At 37.4% G+C, this 27,282-nt stretch overlaps 2 protein-coding genes across 2 annotated transcripts; one reads left to right on the top strand and one right to left on the bottom strand.

The window, feature by feature from the left end:
* Positions 1 to 1,931: 1,931 nt before the first annotated feature.
* On the bottom strand, positions 1,932 to 2,900 carry LOC119823821 (olfactory receptor 2B11-like). Its single transcript, XM_038343876.1, has one exon. The coding sequence runs from the start codon at positions 2,898 to 2,900 to the stop codon at positions 1,932 to 1,934; it is 969 nt and encodes a 322-aa protein (XP_038199804.1).
* Positions 2,901 to 14,552: 11,652 nt separating this feature from the next.
* LOC119823820 (olfactory receptor 2H2-like) lies at positions 14,553 to 18,737 on the top strand. Its single transcript, XM_038343874.2, has 3 exons — positions 14,553 to 15,466; positions 15,979 to 16,037; positions 18,622 to 18,737. Exons 1-3 carry the CDS (start codon positions 14,553 to 14,555, stop codon positions 18,735 to 18,737), a joined length of 1,089 nt encoding a protein of 362 aa, XP_038199802.2.
* The last annotated feature ends 8,545 nt before the right edge of the window (positions 18,738 to 27,282 follow it).

The raw sequence follows: 27,282 nt of genomic DNA, 5'->3' as shown, positions 1-27,282 counted from the left end.
GCTATACAATAAGTCTCTTGAGCTTACATTTACATTGGACTGAAATTTTGTATCCTTTTATTAAACTTCTTCCATTTCATGATAGGACCCCAACCCTGAGCCCACTTTTCTTAATGACTAATCCATTGGCCGTAGCAGTGCGGTTACCTAATATAAAATTCAGAAGAAATGAGGGTTAAAGAGATGAATTAGCAGTTAAAATCACTTGCTGCTCTTCCAGAGGACTAAGTTCAGTTCCCATTACCAAACTGTTTATGCTCATAGCAGTTTGTTACACCAGGTCCAAGGTACCTGACACATCTTGCATTTTCCTCTAGTGTTTAGCTCTTTATTCTACACCAGGTTTAATTATCCATAAAGAATCTAATACCACACAATTATATAATTCATCAATTTGTTATGATGAAGTTCAACTAGTTTCTTGATAAAGTTTAGATTCTTGATGTTATTCCTAGAATTGTCTTATTTAAACTGTTATTGATTTAGATTTTGAATGCAATTACATGAACATTATATATCTTTAAAACTCATGTTGTGTGAAAAATAAGCAAGTTCTATTTCAATTTCAAGTCCAAATTACTGACTCTTTCATGTTTTTAAAAGGCATTCCATCTTACAGGTATCTGCACAGAATTGGCTCCAGATCTCATTACATATTATTTTCTTGTTATTTAACTGATCCAGATATTCAAAAGAAATCTTAAAAATGTAACATGTTTTCATCATTTATTCTACTCTTTACAGAATTTAATGATAAAGTCCTCAATTCCTCATGATGAATATATGTGCACTTATCTTTAAGAAAAATTAACAATTCATTTTGTAAGCATTGAGATAAATAAACTCTATGGCTTAACAAAATAGTTTAGTAAAAGCAATTTCTGTTTCATTCTGTATAACACGTTGTCCCTCAAGAAACTGAGAAAACCTAAAGAGAGTAAAGATTTTGTGGAGGTCCAGAAATGTGAGCCTATTTCCATGTTGACCAAAGGTCGAAGAGTTGGAGCTTACCTCTAGTTCCTTCAAGACTATTGTGCTTGTGCACCAAGTAAAGGTCCCTCCTAGATGTAGATCAGAGAGTTCTGCTCTACCAAGGTGATTGTCAACAGGTGTGCCTAACAGCCAGACCTCGTGCTCCAGGAATAGAGAAGTAGATTGCTCCTACCTCAAACAAGAGTCTAAGGATCCATCTAAGTTCCAGTTCTCTTTATAGAGATAACTTGGAATTTGACCCAGGGAGTAGTTAGCCTACAGAATGTTTTGGTCTAGTGTGTATGCATGACTTGTTTTGTTCTAGCAACAGAATGTTTAACTATGAATGTAGCCAACAACCTTCAACTGGTGTGTTCATTCCCTGGTATCATGCTAATGCATTTTGTCTTGCTCCTAACTTTTGGGGTCAGGTGTATTTTAAGCATTTGGGAAATAAATGCAGGCAAAATATTAGTACTCACTGGAATTTCCGCCTGATACTATCCTATATGTTTCTCTATTTTATTATTTTCATTTCTGTCTTCATATTCTTTAATATATTTCTAAATCCCCATTCCTCTACCCTGGCAAGAGTTATTTTGTCGAGCCTGGTCCCTGACAAGATTTATTTCACAAAAAAATTAAAAAGCCATCCATGGATAGTTACAATGTGGTTTTCATGACAATTAGCCTAAAACAATATAATTGTATTATAAATTAAATGATGTTTTACCACTTAATAAAGTAACTATTTACAATTGTACTCACCTCAATACAAGTATTTTAATATTTGTTCTAATCAGAGCACCCATCCATATTGCTTGATACTATGCAAGATTAACCAAAGCCTGCATGATTATAAAGAACACAAATAACAAGAAATGTTTTTAAAAGAACATAAAGAAAAAGAAAGATGAGGCCTGGATAGTAAATGAGTTATATGCAAAGCCTCTAATTTTTCAGATATTTTGTTTGATGTCTGCAAAATTTCTCTTTGGACTAAAAATGTAACTGGATAGCTTACTTAAAGCTCCCTTTACATCTTTATTCCTCAGGGTATAGATGAAGGGGTTCAGAGTAGGAGTCACTACTCCATAGAAAAGAGCCATGAATTTGGGTTGGTCTTTTGTAATAGAGGAGGGCGGCTGAAGATACATGCTAATGGCTGGGCCGTAGAATAAGAGAACTACTATGAGATGAGAGGAGCATGTTCCAAAGGCCTTTTTCCTTCCCTCTGAAGATTTGATTTTCAGAACAGAATGTCCAATACTAGCATAGGAGGCAAGAATTAAGCACAGGGGAACAGCTAAGATAAATACGCATACCACAGAGAGAGCAAGCTCATTAGTCTCTTTTTCACCACAGGCAGTTTTTATCAGAACTGGAATCTCACACACCAAGTGATCCAGTTTATTGTGGCCACACAGTGGCAATTGCAGTGTCACAGTGGCCTCTGAGACAGCATAGGTAATCCCTGTTAGCCACACAGTAGACACTAACAGGAGGCAGGTACGCTGATTCATGATAAGGGTGTAGTGCAGAGGTTTGCAGATGGCAACATAGCGGTCAAAGGACATAAGAGCCAGGAGGACACATTCTGTGCCCCCCATTGTGTGGAAGAAATAAAGCTGAACTACACACCTCATGTAGCTGATGGTCTTTGTTGATCCTCCAAGGTTGGTTAGCATCTGAGGCACAATGCTTGTGGTGTAGCACATGTCCAGAAAGGAGAGGTTGGTGAGGAAGAAATACATGGGGCTGTGGAGATGGGGGTCTAATATGGACACCAGAATGATGGCAATGTTTCCCAACATGGCCAGTGGATATGTTACCAGAAGAATGATGAAGAGAGGAAGTTCCAGCCAAGGACGGTCTGCAAAGCCAAGCAAAATGAATTCTTCTGGATGACTTTTATTTATGACTATCATTCTTTGCAGTCTGATTCACCTATGGTAAAGAAGTATCAAGAAAGTTAGTATTATAAGAATAGCAAAGACTTGTGATTTGTTGGTTGGGAGTATCAAAGACAGGGTTGGTATCTGTGGTTGATATAACATGGCTAGAGTGCTTCACAGATAAATGAGTCAGAATAAATCCTTCTGCCAAAGCAAGAGGACATAAGTTCTATCTCCAATACTCAGGTAAAATGCTGGCAATGGGAACAAATCAATATAATACCAGCTCAGTTTAAGAAAACATTGGGCCGGGCAGTGGTGGCACACACCTTTAATCACAGCACTAGGGAGGCAGAGGCAGGTGGATCTCTGAGTTTGAGGCCAGCCTGGTCTACAAGAGCTAGTTCCAGGACAGGCTCTAGAAACTACAGGGAAACCCTGTCTTGAAAAAACAAACAACAAAAAAAAAAAACATTGGTTATTTTTCTAGGGCTTGCTGGCTGGCTAGTGTAGCTGAATTGATAAGTTCCAAGCTTAGTTGAAGGCACAGTATCAAAACATAAAGTAGTAATCATATGTAGAAAAAACTTTAAATGGACTCTTGATTTTATATGCACAACACACCCACAGCACAAGATTACATATAACTTCTACATGCACAAAAATAACATAATAATCTAAAAACTTGTTATTTATCATCTATTTATTATACTAAATTTTAAAGGGAATTTATGATTATCTGAAAGTACATGTGGCATAAAGCTGAAGAGCTAATTAAAACAGCAGTGCTAAAGGCATTATAGAAGCAAATGAACATGTCTTCAGCAGGTATCTTACTTCAGACAAAGAGACATTAGAATCCCAGCAATTTTATGTTTCCTGGATTTATTTTTTGCCTTTTTTTCAGCTAAAGTAAATGGTAATACAACAAAATCGAGGAACAGAGTAAAACAATACTTGAAAAATACACATTTTATTTGTGTTTCATAAAAAGTCATCCCTGAAAAAAATGAATATTCAAACATGATGTTACTATTACATTCCACTGACCAAATCTGAATTACTCTACAAATCAGCATCGTAAGAGCAGACTAATTTGTTATAGTTAGAAGCAGATGCACAGCCCTCATTTCACTGAAGGCTCACCCACTTTGTGAGGTTTTGTAAGGGGCCACGCAGACTAAGATATGAATCATGTTCTTTGACTATCCGCTATCCTAGGTAAGATGCCTACATTAAAAACAGAAAGCAAAAATCTTCCATGTAGTAAAATAATCATTCCAACAACTTGTTTTTCAACACAAATTAAAAAATATTTTGTATAAAGGCATGTTTACAAGTATAGATATCTGTGCACCAGATGAGTGTTTGGTGCACACAGAGACTGAAAGGGGGCAAAGGATTCCTGGAATTGGAATTAATGATGATTTTGAGCCTCAGTGTTAATGCTGGAAATAGAACCCAGCTCCTGAAAAAAATAGTCAATATTCTTAACTGCTGAGTCATCTATCCAGTCTCTCCAACAACTTCCTAGGGAGCCCTTGTCATAATTACTGTAGCAAGCTTTTTCCACTCTTAAAATCCTTTAGCACCTGTTCTCGAATGCTATGGAACAGAAGATCTCATTTGTATATTTTAACATACTTGTAGGAACTTGTTGTTAGTTTTCTAAGAACTATGAATTAACCTAGACATCAAGAATTAACAGTGCCCAAACTATAGTTGCAAATCAGCAGATTATAAGTCAGCATGTATAGACTTCACAGAAAATACCTGACACTAAGGGAATGGTGCATGTGGATGCTGCATACTTCTGATCTGACTACATTTAGAAAAGCACCTCTAATATCACAGATATTGTAGAATAAACTCTTATTTCATGCAAAAAAGTTGTAGAAGAAATATGAAATAAGAGCTTTGTATCAATTATCATGATAGTAAAATAAGTATTTCCAAAAATGTAACCTAAACACATTACTGAATACTGTTTATTTAACATGGCTATAGTCATAGTTTTGAAACATGTGAACAATTATTTTTACAAAGAGTAATAATACTGTTTATTTAACATGGCTATAGTCATAGTTTTGAAACATGTGAACAATTATTTTTACAAAGAGTAATTTTAGATTTAGTCTCTACAAATTCTTTCATAATTAATTTTATCTAACACTCATTTTAATGTGTACTCTACCTTTTCCTTCCTATTTCTGCTGAGATGAATGAGACTTCCCTTCTTGTATATTTATCTTTATTCTTCTGTCTGTGCACTTTTAGATTATTTTAGTTATTTTTGTGGTATATTATGTACAGCTCTTGAATTCAATGACTTTGATTTTCTTATGATCTTTTTCTTTATTCTTCTCTCATAAAATACATCTTGATGATGGCTTCCAGTCCCTCCTCTCCTACCAGTCCACCCAACACATCTCCTCTCTCCCCCAGATCAGCTGCTCCTTTGTTTACCTTTAGAAAAGAGCAGGCCTTCCAGTGATACCAACCAAACATGACATTATACGACTCAATAAGACTCCTAAGAGACATAAACCCTTATGCCAAGGACGGATGAGGTAACCCAGCATGAAAAAAAGGGTCTCACTAGGAGGCAAGAGGGTCAGAGACACCCCCACTTCCACTGTTAGGAGTCCAACAAAAAATGTATGAAACTAAAACAAACCATCCTGACCCAACCAAGACCCAGAAAATCAAACATTGTACCTACTCAAAAATAAACATAATGCAATCCATAGAACCAGAGAGGTCTAGGAGGTATCAAGGATCTCCCTGGGAAGAGTCCATTTAGATTTTGTGGGTGGACTGGGGCAGGTGGGAATGGAAACAGGAGGGAGATTTTTATTTTCTTATTCAGTGATTGATCACTATTTCAACTCACAGGGATATATACATCTAAGAGAGTTTAAAATTATTGATAAATTACAGGATGATTTTCTGTTGCCATACTGTCCATATTTCTGCTTGCATTTTCATATTAGCATAACATATTCATATTCAATTTGATATTGCACAGAATTTCATTTATATTTACAGTACTTTTGGGGTTTGGATGTTGGAAAAAGTCATGTTTATTTTGAAAACACCCTTCATTAAATAAGACTTTTAAAATCAGAGACTAAAGCATTGGATTAAACATGAAAAAAATTAATAGTATTTTCAACATGTTTTATGAGGTCAGATGACTGACAAAAGTATTAATTCTTCACTAAGGTAATCAACATCCATAGTACATATAAAAACTGAAGGGCTTCTAAGTTTGGTTTCAGTGATAGACTTAGAAAGAAATGAGTTACAAATTAAAGTCTAGCTGTTCATAGAGCAACTGAAAGACATACACCAAAGCTTATAAATGACTTTTGAATGAAGTTGTCATTTCTGTATAGCAATTGGACACTGCAGCCCAATTTTCTACATTTCTTGGGAAAGCCTGCTTGTTCATACAAGTGTCTCTTTACTTACCTTATTTTGATGAACAAGTTTTATTTGGTAAAAAGTGATTATAAAGGAAGGTATTTGACTTTTTCCTTTTCAAAAGCAAAGATACTCTAATGAAGGTGAGAGTTTTGTTTCAGAATGCTCAGGTTTTCAGTTCATACAAATGTGCCAAAGTGGAGGGAAAGTTCAAGTTAGGAAGACAATGAAAGAAAATACCAAGAAGGCTTTTAAGTTATCATCGTTCTTTGCGATTTCTGAGACTCTTGGGAATTGTTTCAATAGACAGCTCATTTACCGTTTTCCTGAGTGACTAGACAGAGACAGATCCTTGGGAAAGAACTCTCTGAGGACATGCTTTACACGAACACAATTAGTTACCTCTGTCCTGAGGCTTGGAGCCAATCTCTGTCTCAGTGGGAATGCATTTTAAAAGAGTTTCCATTTCCCAACACACTGAATATGAGCTAAAATCTATACAATTAAAGATGTGCTTGTATGAATCAGGTTTTTTGGGGAATTAAGAATTTTTTGATATATCACCTTATTTAAAGATATCATATAACAATAAAGTATAATAAAAATGATGAGAATAACAGAAATAATATGTAATGAAAATACAGTATCCACTGTGAGTATTCTGGAAATACTCAAAATCTTCTAAATATTTAATATTTTATCACAATAAAAAGGCAGTGATAAGAAAGTAATATGCCTACTGCTTACTGAGTAATGCATACTATATACTCTTACATTCACTTGTTACAATTTTCTCACATAGGCCATGCAGCAGTTTTAGATTTGTTCCTCATGGATTCATACACAACCAATGTATCTAATTCTAATAACCATATTCACTTACAGAGCTACAGTAATGAAAACAGCTTGGTATTGGCATAAAAACAGAGATGTTGACCAATGGAATTGAACTGAAGACCTGGATATTAATCCACAAACCTATGAACACCTGATTTTTGACAAAGAAGCTAAAATTATACAATGGAAGAGAGCATCTTTAACAAATGATGCTGGCATAACTGGATGTCAACCTGTAGAAGAATGGAAATAGATCCATATCTATCACCATGCACAAAACTCAAGTCCAAATGGATCAAAGACCTCAATAGAAATCTGACCACACGGAACCTGATAGAAGAGAAAGTGAGAAATAGCCTGCAACACATGGGCACAGGAGATCACTTCCTACATATAACTTCAGTAGCACAGACAATAAGAGCAACAATGAATAAATGAGGCCTCCTGAAACTGAGAAGCTTCCGTAAAGGACACAGTCATTAAGACAAAAAGACAACCTACTTAATAAGAGAAGATCTTCACCAACCCCACATCAGACAAAGGTCTGATCTCAAAATATATAAAGAACTCAAGAAACTAGATATTAAAATTGTAAATAACCCAATTAAAAAATGGGGTACTGAACTGAATAGAGAATTCTCAACAGAAGAATTTCAAATGGCCAAAAGATCCTTAAGGACATGTTCAACTTCTGTAGCTATCAGGGAAGTGCAAATCAAAACAACGTTGAGATACCATCTTACACCTGTCAGAATGGCTAAAATCAAAAACACCTATGATAGCCTATGCTGGAGAGGATGTGAAGTAAGGGGAACACTCATCCATTGCTGGTGGGAATTCAAACTTGTGCAACCACTTTGGAAATCAGTGTGGTGGTTTCTCAGAAAATTGGGAGTCAACCTACCTCAGGATCCAGCAATACCACTCTTGGGAATATACCCAAGAGTTGCCCAATCAACTACAAGAGCATTTATTCAACTATGTTCATAGCAGCATTATTTGTAATAGCCAGAACCTGGAAACAACCTAGATGCCCCTCAACTGAAGAATGGATAAATAAAGTATGGCATATCTACACAATAGAGTACTACTCAGCGGTAAAAAACAAAACAAAACAAAACAATGACATCTTGAATTTTGCATGCAAATGGATGGAAATAGAAAACACTATTCTGGGTGAGATAACCCAGACCCAAAAAGATGAATATGGTATGTACTCACTCATTCTTGGATTCTACACATAAACAAAAGACATTGAACCTATAGTTTCCGATCCTAGAGAAGCTAAGTAATAAGGTGAACCCCCCCAAAAAAACATATATAGATCCTCCTGGAAACTGGAAGCAGACAAGATCTCCAGGTAAAAGTTGGGAGCATGGGGATGGGGGTAAGGTTGGGGAAGAGAAGAGGGGAAGAGAAAAGGGAGAAGAGGAGTGTTGGGGAGAGCTTGAGGGAGTGGGATGGTTGAGATGGAGGAAGGGTGGATTTGGGAGCAGAGAAGAAGCTATCTTAATTGAGGGAACCATTTTTGGGTTGGCAAGAGGCTTGGCTCTAGAGGAGTTCCCAGGTGTCCACAGGGATGTCCCTAGCTAGGACCCTGGACATTGGAGGAGAGGGTGCCTGAACTGGCCTTGTCCTGTAGTCAGACTGATGACTATCTTGAATATTACCATAAAATCTTTGTCCAGCAATGGATGGTGATAGAGACAGAGACCCATATTGGAGCACTGGACTGAGTTCCCAAGGTCCAGTTGAAGAGCAGAAGGAGGGAGAATATGAGAAAGAAAGTCAAGACCATGAGGGGTTGGTCTACCCACTGAGACAGTGTGCCTGAGCTAGTGGGAGCTCACAAATCCAGCTGGACTGGAACTGAATGAGCATGGGATCAAACTGGACCCTCTGAATGTGGCTGACAATTGGGGCAGGTTGAGAAGCCATTGATAATGGCACTGGGATTTGATTCTACTGCATGTACTGGCTTTTTGGGATCCTATTCTATTTGGATGCATACCTTCCTAAGCCTGGATGGAGGGGGGAGGGCCTTGGACTTCCCACAGGGCAGGGTACCCTGTCCTCTCTTAGGACTGGAGGGGGAGGGTAAGTGGGGCAGTGGGAGGGAAGTGAGAGAATGGGAGGAAGTAGAAATTTTGAATGGTATTATTTATAAAGTAATAAAAAATAATCTGAAAAAAAGACTGTATCATTTCTAAAAGTGCCACATTCTTTTTTAAGGATATAGTATGAAGAAAAAAAATTAGTTCCAATATCCAATAAATGGATGTATCACCATAACCATATAAGGCTTGCAGAATAAAATGCATGGTAATAGCAAAAAAGTTACTAAAAGTTTCAATGTTAATGTAGTCTGCCATATTGTTTTATTAATTACCTGTTATGAGATCTGGTAAATTGTGATGGAGGACTCTCATTGGTTAATAAAGAAACTGCCTTGGCTTTTTAATAGGGCAGGATTTAGATAGGTGGGTGGAGTAGACAGAACAGAATGCTGGGAAGAAGAGAGTTAGTATGCCTCTCCTCTCTGGGTCAGACGCAATGGAACCAGCCGCCAGGTCAGACATGCTGAATCTTTCCCAGTCCACTTGTGCTATACAGATTATTAGAAATGGGTTAATCAAGATGTGAGAATTAGATAATATGAGGCTGAAACTAATGGGCCAGGCAGTATTTAAATGAATACAATTTGTGTGTTGTTATTTCAGATGTAAAGCTAGCCGTGCGGAAGCCGGGCCGGACAAAAAGCAGGCTTGCTCGCCTCATCACAACAAAATTGTTTTAGGTGTAATAATCTTTATTGTGGTTGCAGAGTCACAACTGTTATGGTTTGGGCCCTTTAAGGGCAAGCCACGCCCACTCCTGGCAACCTACCCCCACCCCTGCCCCACCATCTTGGATCTCTCTCTTACTGTCTGCTTTTGGAGCTTTTCCTTCCCTCTGTCTCTTTTCTCTTTTCTTTCTTTCCCTACTCTCTCTCTCTCTCCTCTAAGTAATAAATGTTTAGTTCTATGCCTGCCTACTGTGTCTATGTGCCTTTTACCCACCACATGCTCACACCCACCCGCTTTGGTGACTCTCCTGGACCCGCTGCCAGCTGTCTCTGCCCACTCGCCACTTGACGGGACCAGCCTGAATGAGCCACCGCTTGTAAACAGCCCGGGGATCTTGCAGCTCCCAGAGTCTGCTGCCTGTCTACTGCCGCCTGGGACCTGCAAGCATTTTTTTGAAAAGTCATAGAAGCAACTAACAAGGATTCAGCCAGTGGCGACACAAAAGGTCTGAGCCGCTCTAGATTAGCACCTTGGTGCTGGTTAAATACTGAGAAATATGCTTTGCCTGACAAATTAAAAGCAATAAATCAATTTCATACACAGAACAAGAAACCCAGAACTCACAGGCAGGGAGCACAAACCAGAAGCTGTGCAAGAGACTTCAAGCAGTGGGGGCAGGGAGCATGCATCCACTGGGGAAATTTCCAAGTCCCCACATGCAGTTAGCACCACCGTGGCAGGGATTCTACAAAAATAAAATAAAATAAAATAATAAAATAAAATAAAATAAAAACCACTTAGGTAAAAGCAACACTTAGGTAAAAGCAAGCCAAATGGGCAGGGTTGGGAGACTTTCTGGGCTGTGGATCAGGTACCCAGGCCATCCACTGGGTAGGTGTGGAGTCTGAATCCATGTGGGGCACCATATGAAGAAGGACGCTTAAAAGAAATTCCACACTAGCTCAGAATTGAGAACAATATAGGGTTATTTATTTAGGAGTAGACTCACAGATCATTATACTCTGCTGGAACAGAGAACAGCAACTGAATCCTGCAGCCAGAAAAGAGGCCAGATGTGCTTTACATCAGCATAAATAGTATAACAGGCCACGCCCAAGCGGGCAGGTAACTTAAGGCTACTGGCTGTAGGAATTCCTACAGCAAGGTGGTGTCAGTTTGAATAATTTTTCTTGTATTTTAATATTTTGTTATTATTATATCTAATATTATTTATTTGTTAAATAAAGTTTGCCTGAAGATCAGAGTGCAAAGCTAAGCCACCAGAGACCAGGGAGTGGTGGCACACACCTTTAATCCCAGGTTCGGGAGACAGGAGCAGACAGATCTCTGTAAATTCAAAATTACATTGGGCTATACAAGATTGAACCAGAAACAGATCCAGGTGGGGTGGCTCGTACCTCTAATCCTATTGTTTGGGCACCACACACCTTTAATCCAAGTGCTTGTGATCTCATACCTTTAGTCCCAGCACTAGGGAAGTGGAGACAGGAGTGATATGGCTGGTTGGAGGGAGGAATATGAAGGGAAAGAGACGGGAACTCATCGGAGTGTGGAGTCTGAGATTTGGTGGAGACATAGTACAGTCTAGGCAGTCTGAGGATTGCCCCTTTGGTCTGAGCATTGATAGAAGTAAAAGGTCTTTCTAGTGACTTACTGCTCTGTTTCTCTAATCATAAGCATTAATCCCTGTATCTGTCTCTGGGATTTTATTATTCATGCTACAGAGGTTGTTCCCCTGGAATCAGCAAAGGACATACCCAGATATCAAATTCTCATCACAAAGGAGATTTATTGCATGGGGAGGAAGGTGGTGATGGTGGCAGTAGGAAGGCAGCAGTAGCAACAAACAAGTAAAACAAGAGAAATCAAGGTGGAGTGCTTCTGTAGGGCTGGGTTATTAATGGGAAAGGAGAGGAGTTGATAAATCATGATTGGACATAGTAGCCAAATATTGAATTTTGATTGTTGAACCTTGGTGTTTTGTCTCAGGAATGATTCAGTGGCCAAATATGGGAATAGATCTTAGGAGCTAGTTTTAGAAATTTAATGGTTTTAGCAACAGAGAAGAAAAGTCTACAATATCTGTCATACTTATGCCTATGTTTGCCATGCTCAGGCTTGCTAGAACCCCTTCAACTTCCTCATCTAAAGCCATCAGTGAGACGGATTATGAGTGACGGTGATGTTGGCACATGATAGGAGTTACCATGATTATTTAACAGTTCAGGATCCTTGGTTATCTGACTGATGCATAATTTATTTCCTAAATATTCTTCTAAGATACTTACTTCTAAGTCAATTTCTACCATTCACTTTTTATTTAGGTTCTCCTAATTGCAGGAATTTAGCTAAAGATGTAGGTGAAGTTAAATAACTTTGGCTGTGATACTAAGTTAAGTGTAATAGGAGAAAGGAGAATGAACTAAATAAATAGGAAACACAATATAGAATTTTGATAACCAGGTATTAGGGTGATAATCAGGTTTTATGGAATTGTTATATCTTTTCTCAGGGCTGTCCAGGTAAAGGACATTTGTACCTGAAGGAAGACTGGTTAAGCATTTATCCACTTACAATCATCTTCAGTTGAGGATTTCCCTTGGGTTATTAAGACTCAATGTTTCTGGGAAACTATTGTTCATATGCAAAATGGTCTCTCATGGTTTGAGGCCTCAAGACAGAGAGAAGAGTATATGCTAGAATTCTAAAGTAGACAACTGTCAGATTGTGTGCAATGAATATGAGTTCACGGAGGAGGACTCAGTAGTTTGATGGAATAAGACCAGTGCTCAAGTGACAAGCTACATCTGAACCAGAGACATCAACTTTAAGAGAAATATACAAATGCTGTCTTTTTAATTTGTGGTCATAGGGATCAGAGGGTCACCATGTGTTTATTTGAACTCTGTGTATAAAGCTGAAAAAAGTAAAAAAGGTGAGTTGAAATAACAATCAAGAGATAATTGTTATTTTCTGGAAAATGGAAATCTGAACAAGAATAGGCAAAGAGAATTATTGAATTTTGTACAATGAAAACCAGTTAGGTGAAGACTGTCTCCTAATGAAAAACAGTGTATAAACAGTTGATCCTGGGAAAATGTATTTACTGGAATGATTAGTAATTAATTAGAAAATGGGAGGCAGAATGTAGATAAACTGATAAATAGAATCCAAGAAATGCAGACATAGAGACACTGCTACTCAAGCGAGGAAACAGACAGAATCTAGATAAACAGAGCCAATGGTTAGTTACTGTAAACAATTTGATAGAACTCATAGAATAGAATGAGACTGTAGATATGGATACAGGAAGCAAACTTCCTCAAAACAACAATTAGCCTTCTGTGACTATGTTATACTCATATTCACAGGGAAAGTGCAAATACATCACCACAGTTCAAAAGTTATAGAGACTATAAAGGATAAATGACACAAAAAATAACATTACAGAAACAGTACATGAACATTCTAGAATCCATGAAAGAGTAAAAACTATGAGTAAAGTAAACAAAACATGGTAAAATTTGCATTATGCATCTAAGTGCTCTGAAAAAAACTTTTCCTGGGGGCAATCCACACTTTAACATTTTTAATTATGATAAATATTGACTGTGAAACATTCAGCCAAATCTGCTTCAATATGTCTTCCCCAAAGCAAAGCCCAATTACATATATGACATTAAATTATTTGTACTTAGTTGGTTTTTACTTACTTAAAATGTTTTAATACTAATTCCAAGTTTTTGGTTTATCCAGTTCACTTTCATTATTATTCTTCATCATCACCCATTAAAATAGGCGAATATCCTACTACATAAAATTTAGGAATTCATATTTTAGTGTCAAATTTGCCACAAAATGGAGAATGAGGAATTCTTGTATGAAAGACCAAGTGCTAATCTTCACTGGATGAAAAGGACATTGTGTATTCATGTGTATGATTACATTAACTCAGAAGTTACTTGGGGGAGTTGAGTTATTATCTTAAAGGTTCTGTTTTTTACCCTATGAAGACAGTGAAAATATAAAGCAGAAGATCAAATCCACTCACAAGATCAAACAGCATAAAAATGACTAAGTGATGACTCAAGCTCAGAATTTAAAAGACAAAGTAAAAAGGAGGAACGAAAAAGATGAAACAGGTGTGAGAAGAAGCCAAAAAGAAAGAAATGAAAAATACAGAGTAGGGATAGAAACCAGAAGACAATAGTCAGATAAATTAAGATGTACAAAATACAAGAGGAAGTAAATATAATAAGCATTGCCCAGTCTGTACACTCAGTAAATGTAGCAAATGCAGTCTTCAATAACAAATGAGCAGCATATTCAATATTTAGCAAAGTGGTTTTACTAGAAAGTAAGTATATTTTGCAGTTTACCTTGAAGAGCTATAGATATAAAGCATCAAAGATAAAAAGAATGAATGGCAAATATCAAGTATTAAACTACTCAGTCTATTATTTCTCCCTTAAGCATTACAGGCTAACTTCATATTCTTAAGTAAGAAGGAATCAAACAATTTGCACTGACTTGCTTCCTGCTTGTAAGGACCTTCACAAGCTTCTGAACAACCATTTTGGTGTCATCTCCTGAAGAGGTGATTGTCCCAGAAAGCATGGCCATAGTTTGTAATGACAGCCATGGCAATTTCATCCTCCGTGGCTTCTCAGACACGCCATATTTAGAGAAGGTACTTTTTGGGGTCATTTTGATCTTTTACTGTTTGACTCTTGCTGGAAATACAATCATAATTCTCATTTCCTTGAAGGATCCAAAACTTCAAATCCCCATGTATTTCTTCCTTTCCAATCTTTCCTTATTAGATATTTGTTTCACCAGCAGCTGTGTTCCTCAGATGTTGGTTAATTTTGGAGGTCCAAATAAGATTATCACATATCATGGCTGCGCTGCTCAGCTCTACATCTTCCTGTGGCTTGGTGCCACCGAATGTGTTCTTCTTGTTGTCATGGCTGTGGACCGCTATGTAGCAGTGTGTCATCCCCTAAGATATACAACTGTCATGCACCCCAAAGTCTGTGTGCAACTGGCTGTCCTTGCTTGGGGTGCTGGCCTGATTCAGTCTCTGATCCAATCTTCTGCTACCCTCAGATTGCCCTTTTGCTCCCACCGGGTGGTAGATGACATTGTATGTGAAGTTCCAGCCCTGATTCAGCTCTCCAGTGCAGATACTACCTACAATGAAGTCCAGATGTCCATAGCCAGTGTTATTCTCCTAGTGCTACCCTTGGTCATCATCCTTTCCTCCTATGCTGCTATTGTGAAGTCTGTGCTGAAGATAAAATCAACGGCAGGGCAGAAAAAAGCGTTTGGCACATGCACTTCTCACCTCCTTGTTGTCTCCCTCTTCTATGGTACTGTCACAGGTGTCTATCTTCAACCTAAGACTCACCATGCTCACGAACGGGGCAAGTTTCTCACCCTTTTCTACACTGTAATAACTCCAACTCTTAACCCCCTCATCTATACACTAAGGAACAAGGAGGTAAAGGGAGCAGTGGTAAGATTGGGGTGTAGAATTTGGAGTTCTCACAGATAACTAAAGAAGCTAACATATGCTTCTATGTTTCCTTACTTGAAAAGACAGAACAATCATAGATCAAAACCTTAAGGCAGCTTACCTCCAATATCAAGAATAGTTTCATTTTATTTGGGGTGTGGTGTTAACTTTATTCAGTTATTGGTTAGACAGACCCTCAATTTTGTCAAAGTGCTTATTCAGGCACAATATGAGAGATAGATTATTTTAATAGCCATTTTCTTGAACAATATAATACAGATTTGTGAGATTAGTGATTTGTGAGAAAGAACCACAATACTTACAAAATAAAATACCAATACTATGTTTCATACATCTCAACTCTTCCTATTTACTTCATTTTGAAACCAGAGTATTCTACAAATAAATCAAATACTTTCTTTGAACTACACCACAGGCATATTTTTATTTACTTTAAAAACATTAAGGATTTATTTTTATGTATGTGAATGAATTTACGTGAGTGTATACCATGTGTGCACAGGTATCTACAGATGCCAGAAGAGAATGTTGAATTCCCTGAGCCTGGAATTACAGGATCACGTGGGTGCTAGAAACTGAACTCAGATCCTTCAAAGAAAAGCAAGTACTCTAGACCACTGAGACATCTCTTTAGCTGCTTTTATTTATTTTAAGAAATCTCACTAAGTTGCCCAAACAGGCCTTGAATTTGCTATTCTGCACCAGCCTCTCAGGCAGCTGGAGGTCAAATGCCTGTGCTAATAGGAGAATCAATTTCTTTTTTATTCTAATTTTCTAACGTTCAATTAATCCTTTCAACCAATCCCATCCCTAAAGGTCTCTGTTTTTAAAAGTGACTTTAGAAGATATGTGTGTGTGCTTCTGTACGTTGAACTGATGGTCTGTACTCTGAGTCACTCCTCCCTCATTGCCACTGGTTTACATATTGTGCACCTGTAACGTCTCAATCCATGCGTGCTGGCCAAGGTTAACCAGGCCCAACATGGATTTCGTGAGCTGTTCCTCTGAGATTCATTAGTTTGAATCCACATTCCTTAGTTTGAGTTTTGGTTTCTTGTGAACCCAGTTTTGGTATTAGAGTTAGACTTTTTTCCTCCCTTGTAAATTTCATATTTTAATAAAATGGGTGTATTATCCAATTTTATTTTCTATATTACAGATATTTATGAGCTACATATGTAGTGGGAATAACAAACAAAATGCAAAACCATCAATGTTACAGAGATTGTCATCTTCAAAAGGCAATAAAAGACATTAAACAAAAATCACCCTATTTAGCCGGGCAGTGGTGGCGCACGCCTTTAATCCCAGCACTTGGGAGGCAGAGGCAGGCGGATCTCTGTGAGTTCGAGGCCAGCCTGGTCTACAAGAGCTAGTTCCAGGACAGGCTCTAAAAAATCTGCAGAGAAACCCTGTCTCGAAAAACCAAAAAAAAAAAAAAAAAAAAAAAAAAAAAAAAAAAAAAAAAAAAATCACCCTATTTAATAACGTTTGGGTGGGGAAGCCTTGTTTACTAATACTGCATGAAGCTTGACTTTTATTTGTCATCCTCCAACAAAGATCTATGTTGCTCTTTTGTTACTGTTCATATCTGCTAGTTCAGTTTAAGTAAAATCATGAGTAAACTGAATATTTTCTTATCCAGAGTGTTGACACTTGTCCTATTCTCAAATGCACTGGTTATGAGATATGTGCAGATGTACCTTGAGTAGCCACTGACTCTGTGATTTTCCAAATGACCTGCACCAATTTAAGATGTAAATATTTTATTTTATTTTATTTTTATTTTTTGGTTTTTCGAGACAGAGTTTCTCTGTGGCTTTGGAGCCTGTCCTGGAACTAGCTCTTGTAGACCAGGCTGGTCTCGAACTCACAGAGATCCGCCTGCCTCTGCCTCCCAAGTGCTGGGATTAAAGGCATGCGCCACCACCGCCCGGCAAGATGTAAATATTTTATATTAAATATTTTGAACTTGGATTATTATTTGTAAACTAGAACCAAGCTGGCCACAAGAGGAATTATGAAAAGATACCGTGATTATTTTTTTTTACTTTGGCAAATATTTAATCAATCATTTAAATAATAGTTTTATGACTTTCTTAAAGTCCATTATAGTTCAGTGGATTTTGAAATTTGTAATTCTATGCCATTAGCTCAGGTTTGAATTGATGAGGGAAACACACAACAGTAACTTCACAACCAAATCTTTAAGTTTTTAGTATATAGCAATTATGTTTCCTATAATTCTCACCAAAAATATTGTTTTATTTTTTAAATTGTTTTTGAGAATTTTATACATGAGTATTGGACTTACATTATTTTTACCCTTCCTTTACCCCTCGAATTCCTTCCATGTTACCCCCAACTGTCTCAAATGTATTTTCTCTTCTTTTTAAATTATATATATATATATGTGTGTGTGTGTGTGTGTGTATGTGCATATAACATATATGTGCATATATGTAATATATAAGCACACTTAACCTATTGTGTTCATTTATATACATCTAAAATGAACATATACATAAGAATACAGTTTTGCTCATATGTATGCGTCTGTGGCTGACTGCTTGTGATTGGGAAATCTGTTAGTGGTCTCATCCCTAGAAAAGACTGATTATTCCTTTCCCAGCATCCATTAATTGCATGTAGCTCTTTATGGATGGGACCATGTTTAATAACGTTGCTAAGTCTGAAGGCTGCTTACCTTAGTGGTTCCTTACATCATGTTCAAGATGCTTAAAATACAAATTGGAAAAGGATAGTGCCAGGTAACTTAGAATGGAAATAGATAACTTAAGAGCCCTCAAAGACATAAATTTTAACTTAAAAATATACTAATCCTAGGCATATACTCAAAGGACTTGAATCCTACCACCATGATACTTGTACATTCATATTTATAATAGGGTAGAAATAGGGTGGAAACGGAATCAGTCTAAGTGTTCAGCAACAGATAATGGATAATAAAAATGTAATACATATATATCATAAAATTTTATTCAGCTACAAAGAAAAACAAAATTTTAAAATTTGTATAAATGGATGGATGTAGAAATTATTATATTAAGATAACTGAGACTTAGAAAAATAAATATTTCATTTTTGCCCTCATATGTGAGTTCTAGCTTTTAATGTTTTGCAGGTGTATACATGTGTATGGGTGTTGGCGTAGGTCATGAAACAAGAAAGAGGACTACAGAAATGGAAAGGAAAGATTTTGAGGAAGTGGAAAAGTGTAGTGGGGCGCGTGTGAGATAATGGGGGAAGAGTGAACGGGCAGGAAGGGAACACGGGGAGCTGACAAAGTTGTTTGTATATTTGAATGTACCATCGACAGAGATGGAGATTGCAGATATTTTTCATCTATTCTGTGTCTTTCCTTTATATGTCTTTTGTTGAGCTTTGTTGAAAAGTTTTAAATTATAGAAAGTTCAGTATATCATTATTATTGTAATATTTACTGGTTTATTATGAAAGAATAGCCAGATGAAAGATACAAGTAAGGCCAGGCTTTGGAGAGTGGATAGTGTGTTCTTTGTGCCTCTCTGAGCACATCATCCTCCCATAATTCTGACATGTGTACAAAACAAGAAATTAATGAAATTAATTGTTTAGAATTTTGGCAGACATAGTCTACTTTCCAATTCCAATGAAAATTGCAAACATTTATCATGAGTTTCCTTCTATTGAGCATTCTCACACTGAAGCTATGTAGAGGAACTCATCTGAGCTCATCCCATTGCCATAATTTCTGATGTGAGCAAAGGGGTTTCCTTGTAAATTACAAAAGACACTCTTATTACTAGGTATATTCCAAAAGTTTTATGAGCTCTCTGCCAAGAATTAGGTGCAAAGGTTAATTATATTTCTTATGCCATAGGTCTAGTCTCTGACCATGGATCACTTAGAATGAAAGCGTCTAGCAGTTACAGATACTAGAACTTTACTAGAGTTCCATTGTGTCATAAACATTCAAAAGTCAAACTGCATGTTGCACTCTTCCAAGATAAGACCGCATATAATGTCAAGCATCCATTTGACCAGATTTACCAAAACAAGAGCAGCCTCAGTGAACCTGAGTCAATATCAGCTCCTTTTACACTCTTCGTAGACATTGGTACAGTTGATATCTCTTGTTAAGTTACTCCTATCCTTATTCCTCTATTCTCACTCCGTTTTTATATATTTACATCCAAGTTTTCCAATCTTCAGAAGAAATTTAGAGTTCAGGTTTAGCAACTGCAGTCCAGCAAGTGCTTTCTGAGTCCACTCCATCTAGAGAGGCATTGGCTGCACAGTAACAGTGCTAGAAGACTCTCCTGACAACTGGGTGGTGGCATAAAATTTCTTCACTAATCCACTGTGCCATTCATGGTGAAGGCATGTTCTGAAAATGAAGATCTGAAAAATTCGGACACTAAAGAATAGAAAGTATTCCTTTTCTGATATTTAAGTATAAAATCACAGTCCCTTAATTATTGACTTACATAAAAACAAAACTGAAGTAATATGGGCAAGAATACAGGGCATGTACCAATGGACATGCCAAACCGAAAAAGGCAAAGCCCATGAGGTCTCAACGCTACACAAAGAACTATAGGCAACTAGAAAACCTAGGAGCTGTAGAAATTGTTTCCCCAGGGAACAGCATACAAATTTGTTGTCCAGTGCCACTCAGCAAAACAAAACAAAACAAAACAGAACATGCATAGGTAGCATTATATGTACCCAACAGATTATATTTAGAATTGTATATGCATATGTGCATCCAATAACAATTACTGAAAGAAAAGGAGAGCAGGAAGGGGTGTATGGGATGGCTTGGAAGGAGGAAAAAGAAGGAAAATTGTTGTAATTATATTGTAATTTCAAAACTAAAATTTAAAAAATATAGAGAGTAAAGTACAGTCATTATACTAACATTCGACATCCTTAATAGTACAGTTGTAGACTCGTGAGCATCCTTCTCCTACTGATTCTCTATAGTCTCTCAAAAAGGAGGAATCTATCTATTGAGGAGAGAGCTGGTTATGGCATAAAGTTAGCCCTTCATGCTTACTTGTTCCTATTATGGTTTCTTTTTTAAATGCCCCCAAAGGCTCCTGTGCTGAAAGCTTAGTTCCAACCTTGCAGCATCATTGAGAGGTAACTGGATTATGATGTCACTTACCTTATCAGTTAACTAATCCATCAACGAATTTGTAAGTGAATGGGCAAATATGAGGGGCATAACAAGAACAAATAGGTAACTGGGGATACATCTGATTTTCTTTTTATTCATTCTTCTGTAAAATGTATGAAATGAAGCCTGTAAAAACAAAACAAACCAGAAGCTACACTATTTACTATAATACTTAACGACAGCATAATAAACATGTGGGAAGTATTAATTTTTCATCTTATGTGGTTATACTAATGCTTATTAATTTGTATATTTATTAAGTTTTTTAGATGAATAGATTTTAAATGATTCAGATAATCACCATTTTTCATGTATTTGGTTGTCCTAAAACATCAATTAAATGTAATTACAACACTCTTAACTACCGAGCCACCTTTCCATCTCCCTTCTACTTCTAAAACACATACACATAACCTGTTGAGTCCAGTTAGAGTTGCCTGGATACATTCACACATGCAATGGGTTCTTGACTGCAACCTGGGAAACCTACTAGGGGCCCCACCCCAGAGAAAAATGACTTTCCCTGTGCAGAAATAGACTTCCTGTAGCTACTTAAGCAGGAGTGGGATCTTTTGAACTCTCCTGACCATTCATGCAGGACTATTGATTAGATTGTGCCTGTGCAGATTTGGTGTAGCAAACCACAGCTATTGAGTTCTTTTTTAATTTTTTTATATGGTTTATTTTTTATATTTAAAAATTTCCATCTCCTCCCCTCATTCTCCCCCTTCTCTCCCCTCCCTTCCACCCATACCCCCCCTCCCTCCCTCTCCAGGCCAAGGAGCCATCGGGGTTCCCTACTCTATGTTAAGACCAAGGTCCTCCCAACTCTCCCCAGGTCCAGGAAGGTGATCAACCAAGCTGACAAGGCTCCCACAGAGCCCGTCCATGCAGAAGAATCAAAGCCCAGTGCCATTGTCCTTGGCTTCTCAGTCAGCCTCCACCATCGGCCACATTCAGAGAGTCCGGTTTGGTCTCATGTTCCATCAGTCCCATTCCAACTGGAGTTGGTGATCTCCCGTTAGTTCTGTCCCACCGTCTCCATGGGTGAACGCACCCCTCATGGTCCTGACTTTCTTTCTCATGTTCTCCCTCCTTCTGCTCCTCATCAGGACCTTGGGAGCTCAGTCCGGTGCTCCAAGGTGGGGCTCTGTCATTTTCTTCATCTATCGCCAGGTGGAGGTTCTATGGTGATATGCAAGAAATTCATCAGTATGGCTATAGGAACTGGCCTTTTCAGGCTCCCTCTCCTCAGCTGCCCAAGGAACTAACTGGGTGCATCTCCCTGGAAACCCGGGAACCCCTCTAGAGTCAAGTCTCTTGACAACCCTCAGATGGCTCCCTTAATTAAGATATATGCTTCCCTGCTCCCATATCCACCCTTCCTGTATCCCAAGCATCCCATTCCTCCGAGCTCCCTCCATTCTCCCCTTCATGCTTTTCTCTCCCCATCTTCCCTTGGCCCCGTCTCGCCCCACCCTCAAGTTCCCATTTTTTGCCCGGCGATCTTGTCTACTTCCAATATCCAGGAGGATTACTATATGTTTTTCTTTGGGTTCACCTTCTTATTATCTTCTCAAGGATCCCGAATTATAGGCTCGATGTCCTTTAATTATGGCTAGAAACCGATTATGAGTGAGTACATCCCATGTTCATCTTTTTGGGTCTGGGTTACCTCACTCAGAATAGTGTTTTCTATTTCCATCCATTTGCATGCAAAATTCAAGATGTCATTGTTTTTTTACCGCTCAGTAGTATTCTAACATGTATATATTCCAGTTTCTTCATCCATTCTTCCACTGAAGGGCATCTAGGTTGTTTCCAGGATCTGGCTATTACAAATAATGCTGCTATGAACATAGCTGAGCAAATGCTTTTGTAGTATGATTGGGCATCTCTTGGGTAAATTCCCAAGAGTGGAATTACTGGGTCCTGGGGTAAGTTGATCCCGAATTTCCTGAGAAACCGCTACACTGCTTTCCAAAGTGGTTGCACAAGTGTGCATTCCCACCAGCAATGGATGAGTGTACCCCTTACCCCACAACCTCTCCAGCAAAGGTTATCATTGGTGTTTTGGATTTTAGCCAATCTGACAGGTGTAAGATGGTATCTCAGTGTAATTGTCTGTCTTGTATGGAAGTGACTATTTCACATCTGTTTTCTCCTACTTTTGTCTCTTACAATCTTTAAGCTCCCTCTTCCGTGGCATTCCCTGAGCCTTAGTGTGGGTAAGAGTGATAAGTACTCTACCGTAAGTCTTTGCACTGGGACCACTGTGTTTCTTTACATTGACTTCTATGTAATGCAACAAGATGGTTCTCTAAGGCAGGGAAGGTTATGGACTAATCTCTGCACGAGGAATATGTATTTAGAAAGCACTTGTATACTATATCAATTTATTAAAATAATGATGATATGTTCTTCCCTGGGACCCATGACCTATATTATGATGGATTCTTGGTCAAATTGACAGTACTAGGCATAGGGCTACTTGAGTAAGTCTTAAATCTAATCAGACAGATTTTGGTTATCCCCCAAGACATTGTACCACTGTTGTACTGATGGGCAACCCTTTGAGCCAAATAATTATTGTACTTCACAGAGTTTACAAGTTAGTAGGACTGTTGTTACCCTTGCTCTCCTGATAATGTGCCTAACACCTTTTGAAACTATGAAATATGGTTATCATGGAGGAAATTTCTGGTTACTCACTGGATTTCCCTGTGCCATATGACCAAAGTGTGTGGTATCTTCAACAATGGGTTTTTACCTTCAAATTCTGGTAGACAACTAAGTTAAATGTTAATAGAGTGTGTTGTTTTGGAAACCAACATCTCAAAAGAAGGTACCCACACCTGGGGCTAGTTTTTTGTTTGACAGACTATGGTTTCTGAAAAGAGCAGAATACCTTTGATTATCTGTTATACACTTTTACAAATATCCACAGAAACAATGCTTAATGCAAAATTAACAAATTTCTAAGTTGGATTTAGATAACAATAAAATAACTTGGTATACTAAAACTACTCAGTTCTACTTTTCCTTTTAATTATGAATTTAGAAATACCCCAAATCGAACATACTGTCTTCTCTTTTGAATTATGATCAGTAATTAAATTATTGATTTATAAACTCATGAGTTATTCTGAGAATTCTGCTATGGTTATTTATATTCTGACAGCAGTGAATTTCACAAATGTATTTGAAAAAACTGACAAAATACTATCACCTGAAGTAGAAATAAACAAACAGTGTTTGGTGAAATAAATGTGAGTCCAAGATTTCATTTTCCTGCCACTAAGATCTGACAACCTGAGAATCACCTATTGTTCTAATATAGTTAATGTTACTGCTCAGAACTACACACAGGAATGCTCACTTTAATACTTGTCTTACAATGAAGTATTTTCCTCTTACTTATTTCCTGTTTTTAATTGTCAGCCATAAAATTATCACTTATATGTTGGAAAAATAAAGAACACAAGGCACAGTGTTATTAGTCTGATTTATCTGACTTCATGCTACTATATTAACTCACATATCCACAAATTGCATTTTATGAGTTTGTATATCCACACATAACATATTAAGGGACACCTGTAAGTCTCTACTCCTGAAAAAGATAAGAAAAACATCTTCAACAAGCATCGCTCTTCTATATGCTCCCATTTTTTCAAACCTAAAACCTACTTTCCTAAAAATAAATCTTTGAAAAATTTAAAGACTTGAACAAGTACTATATGTAAACTCTCTCCGTGACATATTTTAAAAATAAACAATCTATGTTAGACCCTAAATTAACCTGTAAGCCCCACCTGTCCCCTGTGCCCAAGGACCAGGTAACTTCTTGGGATTCTGGGAGTTGTAGTTCTTGAAAAATAACAACAAAGCCTTATGAGAAAGTATGGTGGAAACTTTCCAGGTGATGTCCTGGACTAAATTCCTTTGTGGTCAGTGTTAAACATTTTAATAAAACCTTCTTTAATTTGACCAAAATTGGTTTTTCTCAAGCAAATTTCAGGATTAAAAACTAGTCAACTTCCTTAGTCATCAGAGGAGTACAAGTGAAGATTATGGTTGATACCCTTTGCATGCTACCAAAATGACTAAAATTAAAAGGGCAGAAAGTGCTGAGTGTGACCCAGATGCTGGGTATCTGCCTGTGCAGTGTAAATGTGGAGTGCACTGGAGGATACACCCATTTCCACAGATCCATCAACTCTGGATGCGGGCATATTTTGTGACTAAATAATCCTGTACCAAAAGATTTTTATCAAAATACTTAACGTTTTATTTACCCAAAAATACATGCAAAAATACCCAGAGCAGCATTCTCTATTAAATGTGGAACTCAAAAACAAAATAAAAACTAGCACCATTATAGATAAGTGGTCCATGGTTTATTAAAATTACAAAATTCAGTGTGGGTGGAGATTGTACTCTGCTGTTAGTTTGAGTCAAAATGAATGATTCTCATAAAGATGGTGTTGAATTAATGCAGAGACAAATTGCAACACATAATTTTGCTAGCACCTGGTTAAGTTCCTAGTAATAGTTATGCAGAGCCTGGAAAAACATATGCAAATGTGGTAGGATAGATATGAAGAAAGGATGTAGTAATACATTTGGTTATGGCTAAATGAATTTGATGTTATCTGCACAGTAAGCATGTACATACATATATGCTAAATAAATTACTGATGGAAATTTAGCATAGAAACAGCTGATTTTTTAATTATACATAAGTGGGTTATGAATGCAAAAGTTACTACCTTTGGGTTTTTTCCTTATACTTAAATAATTTTGAAAGATCAGAAAAACAACATAATCTGCGCATGAATGGCCTTCTGGAAAGTTCAGCTTTGGATGCAATATAGCATGAGGTTAATTGCCATAATGGGAGATCTGTGTCCCTGGGACCTTTCCAGCACAGTGCCCTCTATTCTTGTATAATCTCTCTTGGATTTCTTGTCTTCAGAGAATTACACCCTCAAATAGTAGCCCTACAATCAACACAGGGTCTGAGACACTGATTGCCATTCAAGGTATTAACACTGTAAGTTCTGAGGCCATGAGTTTGCCTTATCACATTCTCTGGAGGCTGCCTGTGCTTGTGAGTATCTTAGAAGTGATATGAAGTGTTTCACTTGACTAAGACAGATCAGATACCCATGAGCAGGAGTAGGACAGAAGTGGTATATCTGTCTTCATTCCATTCCTTTAATGGCAACAAAGTGAGAAAATGGTAATCATGTATGTGTGTTTGTATGGGTTCATGTGTATGTAACTATGAACGCCTTTATTAGAATTAGAATTATACATAATAAATATGTTATATTTAATATGTTAATACAACATATATGTACCTGTTGTGTATGTACATATATGATAACAATGTATGTATACGTATATGTGTGTGTAGAGATGTGTGCACATAAGACGGTTTGCTCCTTAGGGGTTCCTTCATGTTTTTAATCACTGTGTAGCCCTCTCTTTATTTCAGTCACCAGTCGGGCACTTCTCATGGTTTCTGGTTATTGGGTGTCTCGATCCCTTACCCGACCTTCTCAGACTTAATTTTCACTGAGTTCTCTAACAGTTTTACATGATAAGTGAAATTTGTCAATAGTTAAGAATTATCTCATATGTTACTTCCACAATTAATTTCTCCAAATATAAAGCAATACAGGATATTTAATTGCAATTAAGGAAGAATTTTAAGGTCTCGGTGGTTGTACTGATGCCAGGTACCAACTGCATTACACATGGGCATAGTAGCAGTCTTTGGGCACAAAAGAAAGCAGTAAATATTTCAAGTTCTTAAAGTTGTTTCTTTACTATTCTTGAGAAAAAGGTGATGTTAGGTACATATTGAAGCAGCCTCTTTCACCTGCCTGAGGAGCCCTAGTTATAGTTGGCAAATGTGCGCTACATTCAGATTCACTCACTTTCGAATCAACGCAAAACCAGAAAGTCAGCAACTCCACCCACAACCATGCAGCTGAGGAGGGGAGCTGTGTAAATGCCTTATCCTATCTGCGCAAACTGGCAGCTGGTAGACAGGGTGAGCTAACGATTCCCACATGAAACTTACTTCTGATCCCATGTATGCATAAAATTAAAAATCCTAACATAAATGTTAAAAAGTTTCATCAATAGACAAATGTTGGATATTTTACATCAAAAGTAGCCTTACAATCTCCAGAACCTGTTGTTCATATATTTAAACTAAAATAATGGCTAGTTTAAGGGTTGTAGTTGAAGAAAGTAGATATTTTAAATAATTGTTATTTATACCAAACATTAAAGACACTAAACGTTTTATTTAATTTGACTGAACTGTTGTAAGTTATAAATGGATCAAATATGTTTATTCTTTTTTTGCATTTTCTTCTGTGACACACTGTCTCTGTTCCTGTAGCGTCTACTCAGGCAAAGACTGCTTCTACAGTAGCCTCCACCATTTCTGTACAAAGCCTACGTCAGCTTCTAAAGGACCCTGAGCCATCAGCCACTGCAAATTTCTTCAGTGTCAGCGTTTTGAATTATTTTATGGACTTTATATTATGACTCTCCCTTAATTTGCAATGTTCTCCACCTTGTCTACACCAGGTGGCAGGG

Source organism: Arvicola amphibius, chromosome 9 (assembly GCF_903992535.2).
Source record: "Arvicola amphibius chromosome 9, mArvAmp1.2, whole genome shotgun sequence".
NCBI lineage: Eukaryota > Metazoa > Chordata > Mammalia > Rodentia > Cricetidae > Arvicola > Arvicola amphibius.
Note: the sequence above shows the minus strand (reverse complement) of the source record. Positions and strands in the feature narration are given on the sequence as shown.

What these genes read in the sequence shown, in the direction of transcription:
- LOC119823821 (XM_038343876.1), bottom strand. Translation starts at nt 2,900, where the DNA reads ATGATAGTCATAAATAAAAGTCATCCAGAAGAATTCATTTTGCTTGGC.
- LOC119823820 (XM_038343874.2), top strand. Translation starts at nt 14,553, where the DNA reads ATGGCCATAGTTTGTAATGACAGCCATGGCAATTTCATCCTCCGTGGC. An exon ending in GGAGCAGTGGTAAGATTGGG is followed by an intron (nt 15,467 to 15,978) that starts GTGTAGAATTTG and finishes ATGTGTGCACAG; the next exon opens with GTATCTACAGATGCCAGAAG. An exon ending in GCCTGGAATTACAGGATCAC is followed by an intron (nt 16,038 to 18,621) that starts GTGGGTGCTAGA and finishes AATGTTTTGCAG; the next exon opens with GTGTATACATGTGTATGGGT.